This window comes from Aspergillus fijiensis (genome assembly GCF_003184825.1).
Source record: "Aspergillus fijiensis CBS 313.89 unplaced genomic scaffold BO72scaffold_3, whole genome shotgun sequence".
NCBI lineage: Eukaryota > Fungi > Ascomycota > Eurotiomycetes > Eurotiales > Aspergillaceae > Aspergillus > Aspergillus fijiensis.
In genome coordinates, this window is record NW_024468979.1 from 684,483 (window position 1) to 707,291 (window position 22,809).

The 22,809-nt window shown below is 56.5% G+C and overlaps 11 protein-coding genes across 11 annotated transcripts; 6 read left to right on the plus strand and 5 right to left on the minus strand.

Annotated features, from left to right (window-relative positions):
• Positions 1-107: 107 nt before the first annotated feature.
• BO72DRAFT_474326 (major facilitator superfamily protein) lies at positions 108-1,679 on the plus strand (the record flags this gene model as incomplete). The annotated part of the gene is made up of 3 exons (XM_040947257.1): positions 108-208; positions 264-1,355; positions 1,420-1,679. The coding sequence occupies 3 exons, from the start codon at positions 108-110 to the stop codon at positions 1,466-1,468; spliced, it is 1,242 nt and encodes a 413-aa protein (XP_040806179.1). The 3' UTR covers positions 1,469-1,679.
• A 581-nt stretch (positions 1,680-2,260) lies between these two features.
• On the plus strand, positions 2,261-3,179 carry BO72DRAFT_465007 (uncharacterized protein; the record flags this gene model as incomplete). Its single annotated transcript, XM_040946675.1, has 2 exons — positions 2,261-2,312; positions 2,476-3,179. The coding sequence occupies 2 exons, from the start codon at positions 2,261-2,263 to the stop codon at positions 3,177-3,179; spliced, it is 756 nt and encodes a 251-aa protein (XP_040806180.1).
• A 164-nt stretch (positions 3,180-3,343) lies between these two features.
• On the minus strand, positions 3,344-4,506 carry BO72DRAFT_524005 (NAD(P)-dependent alcohol dehydrogenase; the record flags this gene model as incomplete). The annotated part of the gene is made up of 2 exons (XM_040949829.1): positions 3,344-4,264; positions 4,330-4,506. The coding sequence occupies 2 exons, from the start codon at positions 4,504-4,506 to the stop codon at positions 3,344-3,346; spliced, it is 1,098 nt and encodes a 365-aa protein (XP_040806181.1).
• Positions 4,507-5,468: 962 nt separating this feature from the next.
• On the minus strand, positions 5,469-6,661 carry BO72DRAFT_367602 (aldo-keto reductase; the record flags this gene model as incomplete). Its single annotated transcript, XM_040940846.1, has 3 exons — positions 5,469-6,291; positions 6,398-6,545; positions 6,610-6,661. 3 exons carry the CDS (start codon positions 6,659-6,661, stop codon positions 5,469-5,471), a joined length of 1,023 nt encoding a protein of 340 aa, XP_040806182.1.
• An 879-nt stretch (positions 6,662-7,540) lies between these two features.
• On the minus strand, positions 7,541-9,758 carry BO72DRAFT_420142 (uncharacterized protein). Its single transcript, XM_040942694.1, has 8 exons — positions 9,591-9,758; positions 9,434-9,541; positions 9,272-9,382; positions 9,120-9,225; positions 8,912-9,074; positions 8,775-8,857; positions 8,515-8,724; positions 7,541-8,451 (listed from the first exon to the last, which is right to left on the minus strand). Exons 1-8 carry the CDS (start codon positions 9,745-9,747, stop codon positions 7,731-7,733), a joined length of 1,659 nt encoding a protein of 552 aa, XP_040806183.1. The 5' UTR covers positions 9,748-9,758; the 3' UTR covers positions 7,541-7,730.
• A 188-nt stretch (positions 9,759-9,946) lies between these two features.
• BO72DRAFT_420145 (SET domain-containing protein) lies at positions 9,947-11,177 on the minus strand (the record flags this gene model as incomplete). Its single annotated transcript, XM_040942695.1, has 2 exons — positions 9,947-10,260; positions 10,311-11,177. 2 exons carry the CDS (start codon positions 11,175-11,177, stop codon positions 10,021-10,023), a joined length of 1,107 nt encoding a protein of 368 aa, XP_040806184.1. The 3' UTR covers positions 9,947-10,020.
• Positions 11,178-12,105: 928 nt separating this feature from the next.
• On the minus strand, positions 12,106-13,399 carry BO72DRAFT_482794 (Six-hairpin glycosidase; the record flags this gene model as incomplete). Its single annotated transcript, XM_040947752.1, has 1 exon — positions 12,106-13,399. Exon 1 carries the CDS (start codon positions 13,234-13,236, stop codon positions 12,106-12,108), a length of 1,131 nt encoding a protein of 376 aa, XP_040806185.1. The 5' UTR covers positions 13,237-13,399.
• A 1,094-nt stretch (positions 13,400-14,493) lies between these two features.
• Positions 14,494-15,569, plus strand: BO72DRAFT_420152 (nucleoside-diphosphate-sugar epimerase family protein; the record flags this gene model as incomplete). Its single annotated transcript, XM_040942696.1, has 2 exons — positions 14,494-14,853; positions 14,916-15,569. The coding sequence occupies exons 1-2, from the start codon at positions 14,602-14,604 to the stop codon at positions 15,567-15,569; spliced, it is 906 nt and encodes a 301-aa protein (XP_040806186.1). The 5' UTR covers positions 14,494-14,601.
• Positions 15,570-15,798: 229 nt separating this feature from the next.
• BO72DRAFT_140079 (Zn(II)2Cys6 transcription factor) lies at positions 15,799-18,154 on the plus strand. Its single transcript, XM_040939169.1, has 2 exons — positions 15,799-16,327; positions 16,380-18,154. Exons 1-2 carry the CDS (start codon positions 15,926-15,928, stop codon positions 17,985-17,987), a joined length of 2,010 nt encoding a protein of 669 aa, XP_040806187.1. The 5' UTR covers positions 15,799-15,925; the 3' UTR covers positions 17,988-18,154.
• A 72-nt stretch (positions 18,155-18,226) lies between these two features.
• On the plus strand, positions 18,227-19,309 carry BO72DRAFT_454950 (NmrA-like family protein; the record flags this gene model as incomplete). The annotated part of the gene is made up of 3 exons (XM_040946212.1): positions 18,227-18,839; positions 18,911-19,073; positions 19,153-19,309. 3 exons carry the CDS (start codon positions 18,227-18,229, stop codon positions 19,307-19,309), a joined length of 933 nt encoding a protein of 310 aa, XP_040806188.1.
• Positions 19,310-19,640: 331 nt separating this feature from the next.
• On the plus strand, positions 19,641-22,559 carry BO72DRAFT_524012 (2OG-Fe(II) oxygenase). Its single transcript, XM_040949830.1, has 5 exons — positions 19,641-19,890; positions 19,965-20,936; positions 21,013-21,394; positions 21,463-22,052; positions 22,141-22,559. Exons 1-5 carry the CDS (start codon positions 19,777-19,779, stop codon positions 22,330-22,332), a joined length of 2,250 nt encoding a protein of 749 aa, XP_040806189.1. The 5' UTR covers positions 19,641-19,776; the 3' UTR covers positions 22,333-22,559.
• The last annotated feature ends 250 nt before the right edge of the window (positions 22,560-22,809 follow it).

The following is a 22,809-nucleotide window of genomic DNA, read 5'->3' on the forward strand; positions in this document are numbered from 1 at the left end:
AGGGTTGTGACTGAGTGTGACTATAGATCATGACTTCCTCACTTTCAAACCAAAGTACTACCATCGCTGCTCCAGGCTCGGGTGCATCGAGCGAGCCATCATCTGCGATGGCCTCTGATCCAAAACCCAGGACCCAGGACCCGCCCAATGGTGGCTGTCGGGCATGGCTCCAGGTGGTTGGGTCTTTCTTTCTGTTCTTCAATACGTGGTAGGTGCTACTTCTGCTTGGTCCATCGTTGGAAGCACGACTGATCCATCGCCAGGGGTCTGATCAACTCCTATGGAGTTTTCGAGACGTTCTACGAAGAGACGTTGCTCCAGGGAACTCCTTCGTCGACCATTTCCTGGATCGGCTCGCTGCAGTCCTTCTTGATCATGTTCCTTGGCGTCTTGACCGGACCCATTTACGACGCTGGGTTCGTCATACCCTTGCTGTATATTGGCTCGTTCCTCGTCGTCTTCGGCCACATGATGCTTAGTCTATGCCACAGCTTCTGGCAGGTTCTCCTCGCGCAGTCATTCTGCGTGGGCATTGGGGCCGGCCTGATCTTCGTCCCCAGCATTGCGATTCTCTCGACCTATTTTACCACCAAACTGCCCCTAGTCATTGGCATCGCCGCCTCCGGGTCGAGCATCGGCGGCGTGATCTATCCGATTCTGATCCGCGAGCTGCTGGGCCGACTGGGATTTGGCTGGACGATCCGCGTTGCGGGCTTCGTGGCCCTCTTCGGCCTGGGCATCTCCTGCGCTGTGCTCCGGGTCCGCGTTCTGCCCGCCAGTCGCCGGAAATTGATCGACTGGCCCGCGTTCCGCGAGGCCCCGTACACTCTGTTTGTCCTCGGGCTCTTCCTCTGCTTCATGGGTCTCTATACCCCGTTCTACTACATCCAATCCGTGGCGATCCAGTACCATATCACCTCGGAACACCTGGCGTTCTACCTGGTGCCGATCATGAATGCCACATCGACCCTGGGACGTCTGGCCCCGGGATATCTGTCCCAGTGGATCGGGTCGCTGAATATCTTGATTCTCTGTGCGTTGAGTTCCGGTCTTCTGGTCCTGTGCATCATCGCCGTGCAGACGCAGGGGTCTCTGCTGGCCATCTGCGCCTTGTATGGGTTCTTCTCGGGGTCCCTGGTCTCGCTCATGGGCCCGATCCTTGTCATGCTGTCCCCTCACCGTGGAGTGACCGGGACCCGGATGGGGATGTGTTTCACGCTGCTGGGCGTGGCGCTGTTGATCGGGACTCCCATCGCCGGCTCAATCCTGGGTTCTCATGGTGCGAATATGGTCTGGGTGTATAGCGGCGTTCTGACGCTCTCGGGGGGAGCGACGGTCGGGGCTGCTCGGACGAGGTTGACCGCCGGGAGGCCGGGAATAGGGACAAAGGTTTAAATTTGAATCTCACATGATAGCTAGATATAAGAGGGTTGGTAAACCCTCTCGCACCACATTGAATTTGAGTTGAGTAGAAAATGCAGTTGAGCCAAGTACGTCTGGACCCATTTGAACACTGTGGTGGATAGTTGCCACCAGCCTCCGTAACAAACATGTATAACTTCCCATGGAGTGTTGTGTTGTGTTGAGAGACTCTTGGTTTTGATCATAACAAAAGAAGAACACTTTTCAGTATCTTCGGTACACTTTGAGGATTCACCGCCGCATGGACAGAAAGTAGCTTTATATTGGGTAATTGGGTTTCTAGGTTGCTGTAGGGGGAAAGTGCTGTGCAACGCTGCTCTGCGGAGAAATTGGGGCAAATCCTCAGGCGTCGAGAGGCTTCTAGCCGTAACCCCGTTAACCCGATGGGGCTAGCGGCGTAAGCAGAACAGAAGCTGGACCATGGAAGGATTGCTGCCTTACTGCCTTACTGCCTTACTACCCCACTGCCCCCGCATCAAGGCATCATCGACAGCAGTTCTGCCCGTCCCCTCCGTCTGGCCAGCATCTCTTCTTCTCTTGAACCCCCTTCCCTCCCCCTCTCCCTCTCCCTCTCCCTTTCCCTTCCCCTCCTTGCTTGAGGTCAACCCCCATCATCCATCTCCTATCTTCAATACACCACAAACCAGCGTTTCACAACTCACTTACTAATAATAAGCAACGCCAAATAAAGAGGGAAAAAAAAAAAGAAAAGAAAAGAAAAACGCGAAAAAGAAAAGAAACAATAAAAAAAAAAAAAAAAAAAAAGCAGAAGGGCGGAAAATCTCTAACCAAACTAACAATGACAGACTCTAACGCTGTTGACTTGCTCCACCTAGATATGAGGGCTGAGAGACGTAAAATACAGAATCGCGTGAATCAACGCACCTATCGTAGGCCCTCCCCCCCTCTCCCGGTGGCTCGCTTCAGTCCGTGTTTTCTTAACCATACTATTGTTAGGCATGAGGCAGAGTGTGCAGAAGAGCGAATCCGCGCGACCTCGGCGTTGGAAAGTCATCGGCTCGCTAAGCAGTCACCATCCCGCTCCCATCACAGGGGACGGTGGCGCAATGCAGGCCAGCAGTACTCTCCCTCCTCCTCCTCCTCTCTCCTTCTCTCATAGTTCCGATCATGCCCTCTACCAAACTAGGGAATTCCAGCGGGATGCCATTGTTTGCCGCCTGGCGCCCCCCCACGGCGGAGAACGGGCCCGCCAATTCGAGCTGGCTGCGTACCGGCATTACATGCAGGGGACTCCCCAGGTCGACCAGCTGCTCACTCTGGTCAAACTGAATGTCTACCGTGCATTGGCCGCCAACCTGAACGCCCTCGGGATGACGGACATCAGGGGGTGGATGCACCCGGATGCCACGTCGGCCTTTGCCACCCTGCAGCCGAGCGCCGCCGCCCTCGACCGCGCCCTGCCCAAGCATCTCCAGCCGACCGCCATCCAGCGGGCGGTGCCACACCACCCCTGGCTGGACTTCTTCCCGCATCCCCGGATGCGCGACCGGCTGATCGTGGCCGGGGATCAGTTCGACGACGAAGAACTGTGCGTGGACATCATGGGCTTCTGGACCGCCGGGAAGGAGGACCCGGCGCTGATCGTCTGGGGCCCGCCGTGGGACATCGCCAATTGGGAGATGTCGGACGCCTTCGTCCGCAAATGGGGATGGACGGTCAAGGACTGCCCGGACCTGTTCCGGGCGACCAATACATGGAGGGCCCTACGCGGGGACAAGCGGCTCTGCAGCCGGTGACATTCTTCGTTGCTTTTTGCTGATCTTGCCGAGTGCCAAATGATGCGTTTCATGGCCGTTTCCCACATCGGTCAGAGCTCGTCACAACCAGCGTATTGAGATGGGTTACCGTGGTCTAGCATTGAGACACAACACAAACACAATCATTTCACTCTCTGTGGCGTTCAGTTTACTAATACATAACGATATCGCGCCCGTCCATGGTCCATATCCAAAATCACCTGGTTAGCCTCCTTCATCGGCCGTTCCTCGATCCACGGCCGTACACCTTTAGCCTCTGCCAAAGCAAGCATCTCGCGGATCTCGCCCGGGCTTCCGATCTTCGACCCGCAGAGTCGCAGCCCGCTCCCGATCAATGCCCCGGCGGCGATGGTGAACGGACCGTCCTCCGGGTTACCAACCTGCACGAACGCACCATTGGGTCGCAAAAGCTTGAGGTAATCCGCCAGGGGGAGCGTGTTGGAGGAGACGGTGGAGATGATGAGGTCCAGGGAGCCGGCGTGGTGGGCCGCCGCCGACCAGTCGGGCTCCTCGGCCGTGGCGACGTAGACGTCGGCCCCGAGGGCGCGGGCATCGTCGCGCTTCGTCGCCCGGCGGGAGAAGGCGGCGACCCAGTCGGCGCCGAGCGCCCGCGCAAAGAGGATGGCGAAATGGCCCAGCCCGCCGACGCCGATGACGCCGACCCGGCGCCCGGGCCCGCAGCCGTACTGCTTGAGGGGCGCATACACCGTCGCGCCCGCGCACAGCATCGGCGCCGCCGCCGCGGACGGAATGCCGTCGGGGATCCGGATCGCGAAGTGCGCCGGCACGCGGTGGAAGGTCGCGTAGCCCCCGTACGAGAGGCTGCCGTCCAGGTAGCGGCCCGCGTACGTGCCCGTCCACAGCCGCGTGCAGTACTTCTCATTCCCCGTGCTGCACTCGACGCAGTGGCCGTCCCCCACGCGCCCGCGGCACGAGTCGCTCTGGGGGCCCACGCCCACGCGCGCGCCAATCGCCAGCCCCTGCGCCGGCGGCACTTGCGCTCCCACGCGGACGACGATCCCCACGATCTCGTGGCCCACGCAGCACGGATACGGGGTCGGACGCTATGTGTTTGAGAGAAAAGGAGTCAACGACGGGGTCTAATTCCGACAGGTGGGGACAAACCTACCCAGCCGCTGCGCAAGACACAGAGGTCGGACGCGCAGACGCCGCAGTGAGTGACGCGGATGTCGACGTCTGTTTCCTCCCAGGGCTTTGGCTGGAACTCCCGCCATACCAGTTGCCCTTGGGCGGCGTTCGGGTCCAGGCCCATCCACCCTTCGAATTTGGGAGCGGTGTCCGTCATCGTAAGTGTTTTGAGGAAGATGTAGGTGACTCAGGGAAAGGGGGGATATGAAAGACTGTATTTGAAGTCGAGGTCTTCGATCTGGGAGGAGCATTAGGTCGTTTTATATGAGGCGCGGGGGGGGGGGGGGGGGGGGGGGGGGTAAAATCAATCACCCATGGTAGAAAGCAATGAAAAAGGTTCAGTCGGAATTGTTTACGTTATTGTCAGCATCATTGTTCCGATTCTGTAATTCACTGCCGAGTTTGTCCACGTCCTCGAAGTACATTTAGCTACTGGGTAAGCTGTCTGGGTCTTCGCCCTCAATGGGTTAGCCTGTCAGCGTGCGGGAAGTCAGACCCGCTCGCTCGCTCATGCTCCAAGGCGGTGCTGACATCATTCACCTCATGGATAGCGGGCTCGTTGTTCGTTTCATACCAATCCCTGGTGGATGGAGTTAGGGCAGTTGTTACCCCCTATATCCGACTTCAATTCCAAAAAGGTCCGGTTCTTGTGGCGGCAGCGACGCAGAAGATTGAATGAGTCTCAGGCGCAAGTCATCCCCATTCCGCCTCTAGTATGCACACGTACTGTACTCGTGCAACACGTCATCGTCACCATCAATACGACGAGCAAGCACGGTAGTTTTCGCTGTGACTCACTGGCAAGCAAAACTCAGTGGGGCTGAAGACTTCCCTCAGAGACGAAGGGACAATTGAATCAGACTCAAAGTCAAATATCTAGAGTTACTCTATCTGAGCTGGCTATTGTATTCGAGATATCCATGGTGCCGACCAGTCAAGGGGCATACTTTTGGAGAGGGGGCCCAAACTACGGCCTCTACTAATCAAGATACTACTGCGAAGGAGGCAAGAAGCAAGCAACAAGCGAAATCCATTTCAAGTCATCGACGATGCCAGGTCCTTTTTACAGGGTGAAGCAATTCACCTGACGGGGCGTAACCTCCCTCCAGAGCTGAACGGCTACTCGCTTAGAGCGACCGTATCGACGTAAAGATACGGCATCATACTGCTCGGATGACGGTCGCCTTGCACCTCAGCGGCCTGAATCACCGCATTGATCTCTTCCAAGTCCTTCGGGCTCAATTGAACATCCAAGCTCCCCACGTTCTCTTCCAAGTTCCGAATCCTCGTCGTCCCCGGGATGGGAACGACCATTTTCACCGAAGCGCCAAGCCACGCCAGGCTCAGCTGGCCGACGGTGCACTTCTTCCGCGCCGCCAGCGCCTGCAGCCGGTCGACCAGCGCCAGGTTCTTCGGGAAGTTCTCCGCCGAGAACCGTGGCAGGATGCGGCGACGGTCGGTCGCGTCGAAATCGTCGGGGCTGCGGATCTTCCCCGTGAGGAACCCGCGGCTGAAGGGCGAGTAGGGCACGACCGCGACCCCGAGCTCCTCGCAGGCGTGCAGAAGGCCGTTGTGGAAGGCGTCCACCGCGAAGGGCGAGACCTCCACCTGCACCGCGGCGACGGGGTGGACGCGGTGCGCGCGCCGCAGCGTCGCCGCGGAGCACTCGCTCAGCCCCAGGTACTTGACCAGCCCGTCGTCGACGAGCTGCTTCATCGCGCGCATCGTCACTTCAATCGGCTGCTCCGGGTCGATGCGGTGGCAGTAGTAGAGATCGATCGCATCGCCGTCGGCGAGACCCAGCCGGGCGCGGCTGCGCAGGCACGCCTCGCGCACGTACCCCGGCTCATTGTGGATGCTGGACGGGAGTCCCGGTCGCTGTTGGATGCCGAACTTGGTGGCCAGGAAGATATCCTGCCGCCTGCCGCTTCGTTGGAACCAGCTTTGGGTCGCTCACGTGGTTAGCAGGGTTTCTGTGGAAGATGGGGCGGAGAGGGGTTTCTCTTTTCTTGGTCCTCGTTCAACACCGCTGGCTGTACTGTACCTACCGCGCGAGAATGTCTTCATTGTCGGCGTACACGTCCGCCGTGTCCCAGAAGGTGACCCCCTGAGCATGCGCCTCGTCGAGAAACCGTAGCCGTTCCTCATCGGGCATCGGGACTCCGTAGAACATGGAAAGGCCCATGAGGCCAAGACCTACAATCATGCGTTCAGTCTTGTGCGGGAATGCAGATTAAGGAGTTTACCGGTAACTGCTCACCTTGCGCGGACACCAGCGGGCCATTTGCGCCGAGTTGGATAGCGGGAAGCATTGTCGGGTTGGAGGAGGTCGTAGACATCACTGCTACTGTACAGAATAATGACAATCATGAGACAAGTGAAACCGCGCGCCAGCAGAGAGATTTAAAGTCTTATAGATACGTCCATGCACGTCAGCTGACCCTGGGATGCTCTATGGATTCAGCTTCAGGATCTTCTAGCCCTACATCCGAAAATGGCTAGTCACATAAGCATCTGTGATGTGATCCCGTGGGTTCCAGAAGTCCTCAAACTATGGACCCACTACACTTTGATTTGGATTGATGACCAGCGGCAGTGTATCGCAGCTACGGCAGGCTACATGTGCAAATTTGTAATAGCCCTATATTCTATAATATTTTCATGATATTATAGTCTTACTGCTCAACAGACTGCCTTTTTCTCTAACTGACCTAATATAAAAATTATATATAAGATTTTCTAATAAAGAACCCTAACATAACAATACCTTCGGCTTAAAATATTCTAAGACTCTAATAGTCCTAAGAATCCTAATATAACTTATAGTTGTATGATTTTGCTGAGGCCAAGCGGGCTTAAAAAGCTAATATAGTACTGCTAGTAGAATTCGAGTTATTGCAAATTGGCACGAGTAGCCCACCATATCAGCACCCCGGCGTCGGGCTTCTCCAAAACACTACCTCCGGGTGGTTACGGTGGGCCACACCATGGTCAACTGACGAGAGGGGTTGGTTACAACTCTAGCCTAGAAAGTAAAGCACCTGATGTCTTCCATGCTTTTCAACCTGGACCCACCCAATTGACTCCAATCCACGCATAGGAGTACTGTAAGCAGGCAGCATGACCATGCACAATCACGTCTCCAGGGGCAGAGTGTGACACCCAGATACTCACCCTCTTCAACCATCCTTCTGGCATAATCGGCGTATTCATATTGTTATGAAGATCTTATGTTTGACATGCCTATGAGATCCAATCTGTACTCCCTGATCCACTCAGTCCGTGGGCAGCGCTCACCAATGTTTTCCAATGCCTCTCGATCACACCTGCGCACCCCTTTTCCCGCGACCATACGCATCATTTCCATACCAGCCAACCCATCTACTCGAACCACCGATCGACCATCCACCACTTCCACCCCCACTTCCTTTTGTTGAGTCCATCCCCAACCACCCGCTCATACTCATCCACCTCCGCCCGTAACCCGCCAACCCCCAAATCCGCCCTCTCGGGCCGCACCCACCCCGTCCGTCTAAACACCTTCCACCCAGCCCCCAACCCCACAAACACCGCAATCATCGCATAATCCAACACAAAAGTCTCGGTACTCCACCGCCCGTCCAGAAACACCTCCCACCCCAGCACCAACACCATCACCCCGGTCCCGAAGACAGCAAACCACCCCGCATACGGCTGGAGATACCCTCGGAACGGGAGCGTGGCCCGATCCACGCCCTGCGCTTTCAAGGCAGCATAGAAATGCAGATACGTGACACACGTGCCCAGGTAGTTCAGGAGATAGGATGCGGTGATGACGCTGACCAGCCAGTTCAGGACGGTGGCGGAGGCGTGTTGCACCTGGAGGAAGGCGAGGCAGCAGAAGGCCATGGTTAGGGCTATCGCGTAGATCGGGAGGCCGCGGGCCGTGCATCGCCCCAGAATGGCGGGGGCTTTGCCGGTCAGGGCCAGCCCGTGCAGCGTGCGCGAGGCCGAGTAGACGAGGTTGTTGCCGGCGGAGAGGACGGAGGTTAGGATGAGGAGGTTCACGATGTGGGGGAGGACGGGGATCGAGAGGTTGTTCATGGAGATCACGTAGGGGGATCTTTTGGGGTCTGGGTTAGTGATGGTGCGTGATGGGGGGAAGGGAGAGGGGAGGGAGGCTCACGCTGCGCCGGTTCCGCTCCCCTTGCGTGTTCCTGCGATCGTCGCGGCCAGGGTCGGGTCGTTGTACGGCAGCACGATCCCCATGCATACGGCGCCGGCGATGAAGAAGACCATCAGGCGCCAGACGAAGGAGGCGAAAGCCCGATGCATCACCACCCGTGGCCGTTCAGCTTCTGCGGCGGTCATTGAGATGTATTCGGGTCCGACCATGCTGGGACTCGGTTAGAATGTCCTAGCGAGGATCAGGCTGGGCAGGGTTACGTGAACGACGCCTGGATCATGCATGCGAGGACGCCGCAGAAGCGACCGGTGTTTCCGGCGGCGAGGTATGAGACGAAGGCACCCTGGTATGGTGTGAGTGACTAGTAGGTGGTGGGTGTTGTTGGGGTTGGGCTCACTGGGTCCTTCCAGTAGCGGAAGCCGTATGCATCGTGATGAGGATTCCCTCCGACCATGGTTACGAAGGTGTAGCAGATCAACCCTATCATCAAGATAATCTTGCAGATGGAGAGATAGAACTCAGCCACTCCGAAGTATCGGACGGTCAAAACATTGAGGATGCTGCGAGTGTTAGCCCTCGCTATCAGACAGACGGGGATGCTGTACCCATATATCACCATGACTATGACAACGACTGCCGCCACAGGAATGCGATCCGTCCAATACGTGAGAAGTACATTGATTGCGACAATCTCGTATGGAATCCCGAGAGCTAGGTCACTGTCAGCCGCCGAATCCACTATCTGCAAAATACTCACCCATCGTGAGGAAGAAGTTCCACCCCATGGCAAAGCCTAGGGCATCGTCGACCCAGTGACCTGCCAGCTGAACAAACGGCGACGGTATGGGCAGATAACACACCATTTCCGCTGGCAATAAGCAATTAGTCACAATCCGCTTTCTGCTAGCGTGTGCCTCACCAAAACATTGATTCACAGCGAGAATAATTGTGCCATATGCCGCAAACCCCAGCAGCAGGCCTGCTGGTCCCCCTTTCGGCAGTACAGCGCCCATCTGCACAAACAAGGCTATCCTCGTAAGTATCACTACAACTCATCAACTGATTCGGAGACTTACAGGTCCCGATAGCGCCGCCCACCGCGAGAAGTTGCACCTCTCTACCCCGCAGCTTGCGGTGCAGATGCTGCGACCCCGCGGACAGCACGCGGGCCTCCTCGACCACTGTATCGGGAATTTTTGTCGTTGTCGATTCCATCCGGGACTGGTCTTGCATTGCGATCTGCATTTGTGTGACATTTTACACGAGACTTGCGTTGTGGACATTTATATCTGCTTTCCCCCCCTGTAAGCGCGATGGTGGGGTGCGATAGCGGGGTTCGGCCTATGAGCAGGGATGCGGTGGTCGACGTGCAGATGCTGTCTTGGTATGACTTCACTTATCGCCTCCAGTTGACGGTATAGTTGAATTGATGGAATATAATGCAGTTCTAGTGACAAATCGCTATAACATCATGATAACAGGACCAGCCTGCTCTCCGACACCCCTCTATTCATCATCCCCGAATGGCATCGCCACCCATTCCGCCTCCTCGACCGGCGGTTCCTCACTCTCACATCTTGAACACCGACACACAAATCGAAACAGCGTCTGCAGACGCTCTCGTCGAGTCTGGAGGTCCGTGAATTGTGTCAGGTCGAAATAAGAGATACAGCATTCTTCCCCAGCAGCGATGTCCTTGGCCGCCGTGAATATCATCCGACCGTGCTGGTCGGGTTTATGCGTCATCTACGGTCAGATCAGCAGCTGTGCAGGTGTTCCTATCCAGAAGAACTCACATTCGGTCCGCAGGAGTGGTTCGCGATGGCCGCACGAGGATACACCGCCGCGCCGAACTGCTCGCCCCGGTCGAGGGCATCCGGCGGCACGGGGTACAGCCCCGTCTCGCGCGGGTACAGGCCAAACGAGTTGGCCTCTTCCTGACAGATGAGCTTGAGCACCTCCCTGTCCGGCAGGTGGTGCGGTAGCACCGGCCCATGGCGCAGGTACTTCTTGACGAGCGCCGTCCACGCGCGCACCTGCGCATGCGACCACGAGTCCTCCGAGCCGCAAAAGGACCGCATCGCCTGCCAGCCTTGGGCGAACCCGGGGCCAGAAGCCACCTGCTCATCCGTCGTTGTCGTCGTCGTCGTCGTCGACTTCTTTTCCTCAGACAATTCAACGTGTCGCGCGGCAAGGATCCGCACAATCAACCACAGCATCCCGAACTCATACTCGCCCCGCTTCTCGCGGATGGAGGGAGCGAACCGCTTGAGCCAGGTGCACTCGAACGCATGGCGGGCGTGGTCTGTGGCCTGGCAGGCGGCACTGCACCACATCACATCCCCCAGACAGCCCTGCGGACACGCGAGACGTTCCGCACGGCACGCCATCCGCCGACTGCACGGGGGGTGACTGCACAGCAGCGCCTCGCTCGTCCGGGGGTCATCGACCGCGGGGATCACCGCGTAGGGCATGTCGACCAGCACCACCTCGCCCCGCGGGATGGGCTGGGCCGCCCGCAGCTGCCGGCCCTTGTAGGGGTCGACCCCTTGCTCGAGATGGGGGTGGATCCACGCCGTTGACGTGGTCTCTGCAACAGCAGATTTGGTCACTGCTGCCGGTTCTAAGGGTATATGCTGCTCTGGGGGCTGTAGTAGTGGCATTTTGGAGCTGGATTGTTGCGTGTGGGCACCAGATCTGTCTACCAGGTGTTCCAAGTTGGATCCCCCAATTCTTGTGGAAAATTTGACCCAACTTTTTTTCTCCGGGGATTACACTATCACTACCTACCTATCGCATCTCTTATCGTCTGCAGAAGTGTGGGTCTTGCGTGCGCTGGGGTCTTCTGGACCAATTGTTCGGGCATGATGCGGTGGATGGGCCAATGGAGTTGCGGCAAGATGTGATGGGTCTTATCGGCGGATCGCGTGGCAAAGCTTGCCCTTTTTTTGCGATTCCATCGACTCTTCATTTCTCCGCTGGAACAGAATCTGGGGCTATCCTGCGGGTATTGCGGAAGATCACTCGAGGTCGGAACTCATGCAATTTGCCCATGTTATTGACTTCAGTCTTTGGTTTGCGCTTGGGCTGCCATTGGGCTGATGGATGCGGAATTTGAGCGACGGATCCAAGGCCCAGGGCATGCATGTCCATCAGTAGCTTGGTGGCCCCACGACTTGACACGCTCGATACCATCTTGAATTGATTATACAACGGTTGCAATCGCTAATCTACTGCTGAAAGTGATCACTTAGGAGCCTCTGAGTCGGTATATAAACCAGGTTCTGTGCGGTGCTTGGTCAACTGAACGAGGGACTTGTGAGATGCATAATTAGTAATCAGCTTGCGTGGATGCATGATATGGGCATAAGATCTGCTGTTGTCTCGAGTGAAGGATCTCGCAAGACTACATCATGAACAAGATTGTATACCTTCCTGTAGCCGGATGTTATTGTGAGATTTCTATCTAAGAGCGCCAGGCACTTCCTCACACATAACCCTTTCTTTATATACAACCAATCGACTAAAGAACATTGAAGCAAGTACAACAAGAGACAGATTAAATCAACTTGAGCGAAAAACCCATAATCATCATTGACTAACAGCAGCGGCGGCGACGAGCGCATCACACGCGGAGCTCTGCGTCGAGGCATCAGCGCCCGCAAACGGGCCCGACCAAGTCCCCCCCAGCGCATCGCCATCGCCCCGGTCCTTCTCCCAGATACTATCCGCATTCTTCAGCAGGAAGCTGCGGATCTGCTCACTGGGCGCCGCCTTGTACAGCGCCGCCAGATTGCGCATGAACACGCCCTTGAACTGGGGCGCGTCTCCGGTGCAATTCGGCTCGCACGGCTCGGTCAGCACGCCGTCCGCGTTGGCGAGCGCGCTCATCGCCGCGCCCGCGATCTGCTGCGCCGTGGAGACATACGACGCGTCCCCGAACAGCTGGGCCATCTCGACGAGCGCCCCCAGAATCACCCCCTGGTTGTAGGTCCACACCGTGCCGCCGTCGTTGCGGCAGCTGCCCAGATGCAGCCCGTTGTTGATCGTGTGCTGGTCGTTGATCAGCCCGCTGCGCGCGAACCAGCCCCAGCTCTGCGCCGCCCACTCCTTATAGTACCCCGCCTGCGCGGGCATCCGCCGCCCCAGGTGCGACGCCACGCTGAGGAACAGCTCGTTCTCGATCGCCCCGTTCTGCGTGTGCGATTTGTCCCACCACAGGCCGCCGCACGTCGCGTTCCAGCCCGTCGTCATGTCGGCGAAGATGCTCGCCGCCGTGCTCAGATAGCGCGTCTCCTGTGTGAGGTCGTACACCGCGATCCAGGCCAGCGCCCACCAGGCTTCGTCGTCGTAGTAGTCGTTGATGAAGCCGGGGTAGGCGCGGCGCGTGAGGCGGTGGGTGTTGCTGCGGCTGGCGTGGGCGCGGGCGTGGGCCTCGCGCTTCACGGCGCGCGCGGCGGTTGACCCCTGCGCCCGCGTGAGGGTGTTGGCGAAGACGGCGGCGTTCGCGCCCAGCTGGCTCGCGTTCAGCGCGGTCAGGTCCGCCAGCACCGTCAGGCAGTTGGCGCTGTTCCACCAGCCGGTCGTGTCCCACAGCCCCGTGCTCGGGTTGTACCATTTCTGCAGGGTCGTCACCGCCGCTTTGGCGTGGGAGAGGTAGTCGGTGGCCGCGAGGGCGCCCTGGAGGCAGAGCAGGGATGTGAGCGAGGATTTGACGATCATCGTAGCTTCGATTTAATACTCAATGACAAGGTGAGTTGTAATACTGGGTAAGTCAACAACCAGCAGGGGTGTGCAGGGTCTGCAGGGTATTTAGCATTGTTGTGGCCCGGGCGAACGGTCCTTTGTCCCCGGCACGAATACCGCCCGCCAACATGTGTCTTTGTTGCTGGATGAGTCGCAGGCGCATGATTGGGCTGTGCTTGTTTTTGAAACACTTCTTTGGCCAGAAAAAGTGCTGCGGTTTTGGGGGCCGGATGGGCCCAAAACTGGGGGATGTACGGTGATTGGGAGGAATCCGCTGGGCTTCATTTCTTAGTGCGACGACGATCTTCTGCACTGCCCGCCGTGTCTGCCCCCTTAATATGGGATTAGTGTGTTCCAAGGGTCCAGGACTACATTTGTTAGGCATAATCAAAGGACCCTGATTTGGACATAATCCCCAGGATTCGAAGGATCAAGGGTTTCTGGATCAAGGGTTTCTGGGCGTTGGGGCTAGGGTCGGTTTGTGGTTGTTGGCTGCTCCCTTGCCGAAATGGGCTGCCAGCCCTAATTTGAGCACTTCCTGCAGACCCTGCTCGAAGCATTCTTCGCGACGGACATCTTGACACACGTCAGACGTGCAAGCAGAGTTCTACTGTGATATTGTTAGCCGGTGAAAGCAGGATAGAAATGCTCCATTCCTTGGCTCGTACCTTCGCGTTGACATCCACAAAGTACTACAAGAATCTTATGTGGAGCGAGTTCCTGTAGTGAGTGAGTCGAACGAGCGATTAGGGTCATAAAGTCGAGTCGGACAGAAGGATGCTAGCTGTCACAGCTGTTCTCGATCTCTGCTCTGCCAGTGATCTGGACATTCTCACCAAGTCAAGGCGACAGGCGATGTTACCTGGGTCTCTCTCTCCCTCTGCATGAAGTCCATGTCCAGTGTAAGTCTTGCCAATTGACATTAATATTGAAAAGAAAAGCTTAAAAGCCCGCGGTTCTGCTTATTGTCTGCCAGCCAATCCACTGATCGAGAATCTTCTTCGTCGGCCTCTTGGCTGTTTTCTCCGACCGAGGTGAAGAAGCCCGTCGAAATGGGAGGGAGCTGAATCATCTCGGCCTTGAGCTTCACCCCGAGGTTTCGTAATGAGGTCACCACCCCTGCTGCACGACCCAATCCCGCGTATTTTTCTTTTCTTTGTCTTCTGTCGTCCTCACCTCTGTTGCAATTGCTGCTCTGATTCCAAAGCTAGCTTTGTAATTATTCTGTACTGAAAAAGGACAAGTTCTGTTTCCTCTGCTGAAGCCGCCTCCGGAAGACATATAACTACTGCGCGATTTCACGTACCCGACAGTGAGAGCCAAATCTCAACGCTCGATCTCATGGCAGCGATCCTAGTGACCGGTGCGACCGGCAAGCAAGGCAGCGCGCTCATCAAAAATCTCGTCGCCAAAAATGCACCCTACGAGATCCTCGCCGTGACGCGAAACTCCAATTCCGGGGTCGCCCACCAACTGCGCCAACTGTCGTCCCAGATCAAACTCGTTGAGGGCAATCTCGACAACCCCGCGGGGATCTTTGACAATGCGCACAAAGCCACCAAGTCCCCGATTTGGGGGGTCTACAGTGTCCAGGTACGCTCACGTACTCCTCACCCCGTGATAGGCCCCAGTCGCGCGCTGACCAGACACGTTAGGTGGCAATTGGGAACGGCTCCCAGGAAGAGCCCCAGGGCAAAGCCCTCGTCGACGAAGCCCTGAAGCAGAACGTCAAGTTCTTCGTGTACAGCTCGGTCGACCGTGGCGGCGAGGCCTCGTCCACCACGCCGACCAAGATCCCCCACTTCCAGCACAAACACAACATCGAGCGGTACCTGGTCGACAAATCCCAGGACACCGAGATGAAGTGGTTCATCCTGCGCCCGACGGCGTTCTTCGAAAACCTGGTGCCGGGCTTCTTCGGCAAGGTCTTTGCCACCTGCTTCAAGATGGCGCTCAAGGGCAAGCCGCTGCAGATGGTGGCCACCAGCGATATCGGCTACTTTGGCGCCGAGGGCTTCCTGCACCCGGAGGCCTGGGCGGGCAAGGCGCTCTCCCTGGCCGGCGACGAGATCACCTACGACCAGATGGTCGAGATCTTCGAGCGAAAGACGGGGCAGCCCATCCCGTCGACCTTCCGGGTGCTGTGCTCCATGTTCATGGCGTCGATGAAGGATATGGGGTATATGTTCAAGTGGTTCCACGATGAGGGGTACAAGGCGGATATCCCCGAATTGCGGCGGATGCACTCGGAGCTGAAGGATTTTGGAACGTGGTTGGAGACGGAGAGTGAGTTTGAGATCAAAAAGTGAGGGGACACCGGGAGGTTGTTTCTGGGGATTCTATTTAAAGACGAATGTAAACTAGCAAATTGTTGGTTACTCTTAAGTTGTAATAATTTTATGCTACGGTTAATGCGCATACGACTCTGGTTGTGCAGGGAATTATGAAAGACGGATGCAGGATGACTCAGCGGAAGCAGCCGTCTGTCTCCTCGCGCCGATCATCGTGGCGAAGATAACTTCATCTTCATCCCTATCCCAAACACTACCGCTCGTTTCTCCTTTCAACTTGCAATAATCCTCTGATTTATCCGACATTATCTCCTGACATAACCCTGTTTTGTGGCCTCTTGTTTACATAAACGTCTACCACGCCCCGCGTAAGGATGCCGCCCGGGTCCGACCGGAAGACCGGCGGATCCAAACGGAGCTGCATTCGGTGCAACCAGCGAAAGGTGGGCTGCGACAAGAAGAGCCCCTGCGGCCGATGCGCCAAGGCTGGCCTCGAATGCATCCATCCGGGAGAGAAACGAGCCCCTCGGAAGCTGAGACGCCCGCCCGTCGCCGAGATTTTGGCTTATCTCAAGGAATTAGAGGCCGAAGTCGAGAGGCTGCGCTCCGGGGCGAGACCAGACGACCAGTTGGATCAAACATCCCAGCCTGCTACTGAGACCGGCTCGCGGAGCGATGGTGAGGGACTGGCTACGACTTCTCGCGGTCGGCTGGTCGTTCAGGGCGGACGGACCCGGTATGTTGGGGATGAGGCCTCGGTCATTCTCGGGGATAAGGTAGGCTTCTCTCGTTGAGATAATAGTACGCAGGCTCACCAATAATTCACAGATCCGAGAATTGCAGGAAGTATGCGATGAATCCTCAGAGGAGGATATTGACCCTCGACTGCGCCCTAGCAAAATTGGTCCAGCGCCAGTACCGTCCATAGGAATTCTGGGATCCGATCACGCAGCAGCAGGCCATAGTCCGCGCGCTTCGATGACGCCTCTGGCAGTATCCCAGCTACAGGCACTGTGGGAGATCTACCGTGTGAATGTAGCGCCTATGATTGCCCTCCTGCACCTACGCTCGGTGGAATCCATGATCCTGCAGGCGGCACAGGATAACGACAATCTAGAGCCTGAACAAGGAGCGCTCATCTCGGCGGTGTGCTTCGCAGCCGTGGTGAGCATGACACCACGCCAATGCATCTCACTATTTGATGAGCCGCATGATACGTGTATCGAGAACTACAAACTTGCCACGGAGCACGCCATAGCAAGGGCGAACCTGATCAGTACCCAGGACATCCGCGTCTTGCAGGCCGCCACTTTGTTTCTTCTCTGTCTCCGCCGATGCGGTGACTCGAGGCTTGTTTGGGCGGAAAGTGCCATAGTCGTACGGGTCGCACAGCGGCAGGGGCTGCATCGTGATGGTCAACGTCTGGGCCTGAGTCCTTTTGAGATTGAGATGCGTCGCCGACTATGGTGGCATATTTGCATTCTCGACATGCTCTGCTCCGAGGACCAGGGTACAGATACGCAGATCCGATCAGAGATGTTTGACACGCAAATCCCATCTAATATTGACATCGAGGTGATGGCGCCGGAGTTAGCCACCATGCCACTCCCAAGCTTGGGCTTCAGCGATATCACGCTCTGCATTGTGCACTGCGAAATGATGACCTACCTCTACTGGCCCAGCAAGTCTTTCGACGAGAGGGTCGGTGCGATGTCCTCGGAGCAGAGAAAAACTAGATTGCACGACTTAGAGGCCTACCTGGAGACCAAGTACCTACAGCGACTGGATCTGGACAGCCCGATTCAGTGGATCACGGCGGTCATCGCCCGGCTGACGCTGTCGAAAGCATGGCTGGTGACGCGCCTCACTGCTGCACCCGCAGAGCCCACCACCACCACCACCAACGATGAGATCTTCCGCATGGCGGTCGAGACGGTCAAATTCGCCAACCTGCTCCACCGGGACGTGCGCATCTCGCAGTGGGCGTGGCTCAGCAAAAGCTACAAGCACCGACACGTCGTGGCATACCTTCTTTCCGAGCTGTGCAATCGTCCCATCTCGCCCGACACAGATCATGCCTGGGAAGCTGTCACCCAGATTTACGATCAGTGGCAGCACGACGACGTCGAGACGAACGATATGCTGCAGAAACCACTAGCGCGGTTGATGGAGCGCGCGGCCCATCTGCGGAGAAAGAAAACACGCCAATCCACGAGGTATCTCCCCATCAACGCTGAAAGCAACCCGCTACAGGCAAAACCTGGTCAGTGGATACCAAGCTCAGGGGCGTCGGACGGACACGACACCGGCCTCAGCACAAACGGGATGGGCCTGACCCCTTCGCCGGAATCCGCCACGGACGTTGCACAAAGTCTGGGTGAATTTTTCGGTGGCTCTACGTCTGCCATTGACTGGCTCACCGGATCATTGCTCTGATGAATACTAACGAGGGATGATTCATCATCTCCCGAGTGGCGACTGAATGAGACAAATCTGGATGGCACCCGCCCGCCAAGCTTGAGCTCGGGGTTGAGACTCAACCCGAGAATTAGTAAACGCCATGGTTGCAAAACCTATAAGAGGGCCGACTGTTTCTCAACTTACGATGATAACCATTTTTCATCTACCACCTATCTACTATTCCACATCTTGAAAACCCGTCCCTCAACTTCAAAATGGCCATTACCGTTGGTGTTGCCGGTATCACCGGAAAGTTCGCTCGCCGGGTGGTCAGCCACCTGCTGCAGCACTCCGACATCACCATCCGCGGCTATTGCCGTGACCCCAGCAAGGTCCCCACGTCCATCTCCTCATCCGAAAAGGTTGCCCTTCTAAAAGGGGATGCCTTTGACAGAGAGGCGATCCGATCTTTTGTAGCGGGCTGCGACGTGATCGTGTGCTGCTACCTGGGCGACGACAAGCTCATGGTGGAGGGCCAGAAGGCTCTTATCGACGCGTGCGAGGAGGTCGGGGTGCCTCGTTACGTCGCCAGTGACTGGGCTCTGGATTATACCAAGCTCAAGCTGGGCGAGCTCTTCCCGAAGGACCCGATGATTCACGTCAAAGCCTACCTGGATACGAAGGAGAAGGTCAAGGGGGTGCACATCCTGATCGGCGGGTTCATCGAGCCGGTGCTCAGCCCCTTTTTCAACATCCTCGACCCCCAGACCCACACGTTCCGCTATTGGGGTGAGGGCGACGAGTACATGGAGGGGACGACTTACGACAACGCGGCGGAGTTTACTGTCGCGGTGATCCGGGATGTGGAGGCTACGGGCGTTGTTCGCTGTATGTTTTACCTGTTTTTTGATTTTGAGATGAAACGAGGGTACGTGGTTGCTAACGGATTCAAAATTCAGTCCTCGGTGGTCGTGCCACCATCCGTGAAATTGCACAATCCTATGAAAATGTCTACGGCGTCAAGGCTAACCTTGAACGACTGGGCTCCCTGGACGAGTTGTACAAGACTATGCACCAGAAGCGGGCGGAGAATCCTGCTAACATCTACGGCTACATGGCGCTGTATGTCTCTTGATTCCCTCTTGGTTGAAGCCTCTTCCATTATCGACGATTGGCACTAATTGTGATCTGCGTGGTTTAGCTTCTTCTATTACTACTGGGTGAATGGACAGACTTTTGTTGGTCCTGAGACGGATAATGCCAAGTATCCCAATGTCGAGCCGGTTGACTGGGAGAGATTTATGAAGCAGTGGCCGCTGCAGCAGCTGCCTACCGCCTACTTCGCTTTGAGTGCTTGATCCTAGCGTTGGTGGAGGGGTTGGTGAAGGGAGGCGTTTCTCTTTTGGCGTATAAGCAGCAATCAACAGGGATTAATGTCTGCAAAAAAAGAATGCGAAACATTTGATCCATCACCAAAACAACCAAGGTAGATGTAAAACAACTGAAAGGGGATCGAGCGACAGGTCATCACCCAACAAATCGCAGCTGTGCGATAATGTATATGTTACACTGCAGGGGGAATCTAGGCAGCGCCAGGCGCCAGCAGTCAGGTGACCCGCCTTGCATCCTGGTCTCTACAGAGACAAGAGGAGCTTTCACTTCTAGTTCACCTCAGTCTTCTCAACACAACTCCACTGGCCATAAATTCAAACCAAATCCTGCTTTCCAACAAGAATCTCTTCCAAGCTAACACTAGCATTTCATCTCACGTTCCCTGGAGCAGCTATTTCATTCCAGCCACACATTTTCGCTGTCGGCCTTCACCATGGACGAGGGTTCCAATTCCAAGCGGGAGCCAACCCCAGAAGATGACGACCCTCTCAAACCCATGCGCACCCTCGTTGATCTGGAAGCTGATGTCTCTGCAGCGGTGATCCGTGTATGTGACTTCTCTTCCCCCAGCCGCACCCGCCCCTCCAGAGTCATCCACAAAACTGACAAGCGCATGAGTAGGACTGCAAACTAGACGCCTGCGTGGGCTGGTTCAGCGAGAAGATCAGGGCGCTGCGGCGATCCGCGAAGGTAGAGAAGACAGCAGACTGGATCAAGGGTTGGCCGGATGTGACTTCGCTCGCCCCGGAGACAGCCCAGCAGGTGGAAGAGCTCAGAAGTGAGCTGAAGCATCACCTCGCTCGTCTCATGCCAGATGAATTCACAGAAGACATGGACGTCGCTGCGGATCATCCAGATATCCTGACCCGACTGGAGAAGCTACAGGACTCATGGAATTGGCGCTATCATAGGTATGGTATCAGATCGCCCCCCGCTCCGAGTCATCGTATCAAGACTCTCCTAGATGGCTTGCTTCGGTCGCATGAGGTCCGGCTTCCTGGGACGCGGTCTGGGTCTGAGGGTGGGCATCTTCCCCTGACGGTGGAAGAGGCTACTGTGACGCGCGGATACTTCACTGAAGCCTGCAAGCGGCTTCGCACCGCCATTGAGGACGAAAACTCTTCAGCCCTGTTCGCCTGCGGTGGGAGTATTCCTGTCGTGGACCGTGGCCAGGCCGCGGCGGGAGACAAGACGGCGACAACGACGACGACCAGTCCTGTGCAGTTGTACTGGTCGACCGTTCGCAGTGACTCTACCGCTCGCAAGCTGGTGCTACCATTAGATGGGCTCGCCCCGCAGTCCAGCGCGGCCGCCTTGGATGACCTGGTGGCTGCCTGCCAGCCCGCCAGTTTTGGCCGCAATGGGGAGGAGATTCTGGACCCCAGCTATCGGTTGGCGGGGAAGATTGACCCGGCCAACTTTGCGTCCAGCTTCCATCCGGCAGACTTCGGAATCCTACAGATGGTCGAAAATGTGCTGCTCCCTGGTATCAGCGAGAAGGATCTTGGCTATGAGGATGATGGCTCTAAAAAGGTGATGAGCAAATCTGCTCGGCACTACAGAAAGCTTCGCGCGGAACTTTACAAGTTGAACGTTTGTTCCCTCGATGTTTATTGTCTCAATAGCCAGGTGTGCACGCAGAAATCACTGACGCGGAAGATGATGATAGGTGTACTCCGGCCCATCGGGCCATTTCGCCACACATGTCGACACCCCCCGCTCCGAGAGTCAGATCGGCTCCTTGGTGGTCTGTCTGCCCTCGCAGTTCTCCGGGGGTCGACTGACGGTGCGGCACGGGGGCCAGCAGAGTGCCTTCAACTGGAGCGAGTCCAGTCAATCCGCCATCCAGTGGGCCGCGTTCTACAGCGACTGCGAGCACGAAATCGAGACTATCACCGAGGGCCATCGATTGACGCTGACGTACAATCTGTACATTACCCAGGCCCCCACGGCAAAGATCGACGCATCCAGCCTGGTCCTTCAGCCTCAGTCTTTCCCGTTGTATAATGCGGTGCACGAGATCTTCTCTAACCCCCGTTTCATGGAGCAAGGTACGTGCTCCATCACCTCATCACATTTGACACACATATCCCAGAGTTCGTGCTCACAGAAATTGTAGGCGGCGTCCTCGGGATGTTCTGCTCCCACGCCTACGCGCACACCTCCAACGACGCACACGTGCGCCTGCCTCGGGCGCTCAAGGGCGCCGACCTCGTGGTATACTCGGTGCTGAAGACCCTGGGGGCCGAGGTCAGTGTGCTGCCGGTGCTCGGCGAAGATGACCGCGCAGTCTGGGATGACTGGGAAGAAGCGATTTACAACAGCAGAATGTATCAGGGTCTGGAGACGTACCTCAAAGGAGGCGGCGAGCTGCCTAAGATTCAGGCGGACGAGTTTCTGGGCGCCGAGTATGGCCGAAAATATGATCTGGACCGTCGCTGGAAGCTGCTTCTCCTCATCCGGCGGGTGTCGGCGGTGCGGAGCGGGGCTCAGATCATGCACTCGATCGATAGCGAGAGACGCAGAAAGGGCAAAGATGCGGAAACCGTCGCAGATAGAGTGGACGAAGATGAAGCAGAAGCGACAGAAGCAGAAGGAGTGGTGGATTGGTCCGACGGTCACTTCTACCGGAAACGCGGGACGCTTGTCGCGCCACGCCTGTGGCCGTACGGCACTACCAATTATGGCGAGCACTCGTCCACGGAAGAGGTGAGTTTGGATCTCCCACCCCCGAGTGAAAGAAAGAGGGGGGCTTGAGGGAGTCGATTGCTGACGGAGGCGTCACGACGTTCCATAGACCACAATGGCTGCGTGGCCTTTTCTCTACCTTCCGGGTATCACCTGGCTGAATCGACCCAAGCATGCGGAGATGGCGTTTAGTCATGTCACGTATGGTAACGAGGCCGGAGTCGGGACGCAGTATTCCTATGCGGCCATCTTTGCGGTCATCCCACCACTCGAAGAACGAAAGAAGCATTTGGCCCAGTGAAGGGAGGAAAGCCACTTGCCTCTCAGACTGTCTGCAATCCTGCTGACAGGATGCCGCTCGCAGGGCAATGGCTCATCTCTTCTTCTGTCTTAGGATTCTGTCGCCCATTCTTACTGGAGGTCTCTTGCCTTTTACAAATGCAACACAATTTGGGACTCTTGTGATGTTTGTGTTTTTGCCTCGAGGAGCTCAACTAAACACGGACAACACGTTTCTAAGCGAAAAGTAAACTGGACTCCACCATTCATCTTGAACACAGTGTCTCTTTTCCATGTCGAACCCCCGAAACGATAATTACTGGGATAAAATAAGCTACGAAATCAGATGGAGAGCTTTTCTCAGCCATCGGAGCATATTTTCACCCCCACCAGCTCCCGCCGACTACGTAGCCTGTCATTCATCTTGGATTGATGTTGATATCATGTGTATTGAGGTTGATTTCCTTACTCTCTGTGCCCATTTACCATCCCAAAAGTA

What these genes read in the sequence shown, in the direction of transcription:
- BO72DRAFT_420142 (XM_040942694.1), bottom strand. Translation starts at nt 9,747, where the DNA reads ATGCAAGACCAGTCCCGGATGGAATCGACAACGACAAAAATTCCCGAT. An exon ending in TCCGCTACTGGAAGGACCCA is followed by an intron (nt 8,858 to 8,911) that starts GTGAGCCCAACC and finishes ACACCATACCAG; the next exon opens with GGTGCCTTCGTCTCATACCT. An exon ending in ATGATCCAGGCGTCGTTCAC is followed by an intron (nt 8,725 to 8,774) that starts GTAACCCTGCCC and finishes ACCGAGTCCCAG; the next exon opens with CATGGTCGGACCCGAATACA.
- BO72DRAFT_140079 (XM_040939169.1), top strand. Translation starts at nt 15,926, where the DNA reads ATGCCGCCCGGGTCCGACCGGAAGACCGGCGGATCCAAACGGAGCTGC. An exon ending in CGGTCATTCTCGGGGATAAG is followed by an intron (nt 16,328 to 16,379) that starts GTAGGCTTCTCT and finishes AATAATTCACAG; the next exon opens with ATCCGAGAATTGCAGGAAGT.
- BO72DRAFT_524012 (XM_040949830.1), top strand. Translation starts at nt 19,777, where the DNA reads ATGGACGAGGGTTCCAATTCCAAGCGGGAGCCAACCCCAGAAGATGAC. An exon ending in CGGAACTTTACAAGTTGAAC is followed by an intron (nt 20,937 to 21,012) that starts GTTTGTTCCCTC and finishes AGATGATGATAG; the next exon opens with GTGTACTCCGGCCCATCGGG. An exon ending in CCCCCGTTTCATGGAGCAAG is followed by an intron (nt 21,395 to 21,462) that starts GTACGTGCTCCA and finishes CAGAAATTGTAG; the next exon opens with GCGGCGTCCTCGGGATGTTC.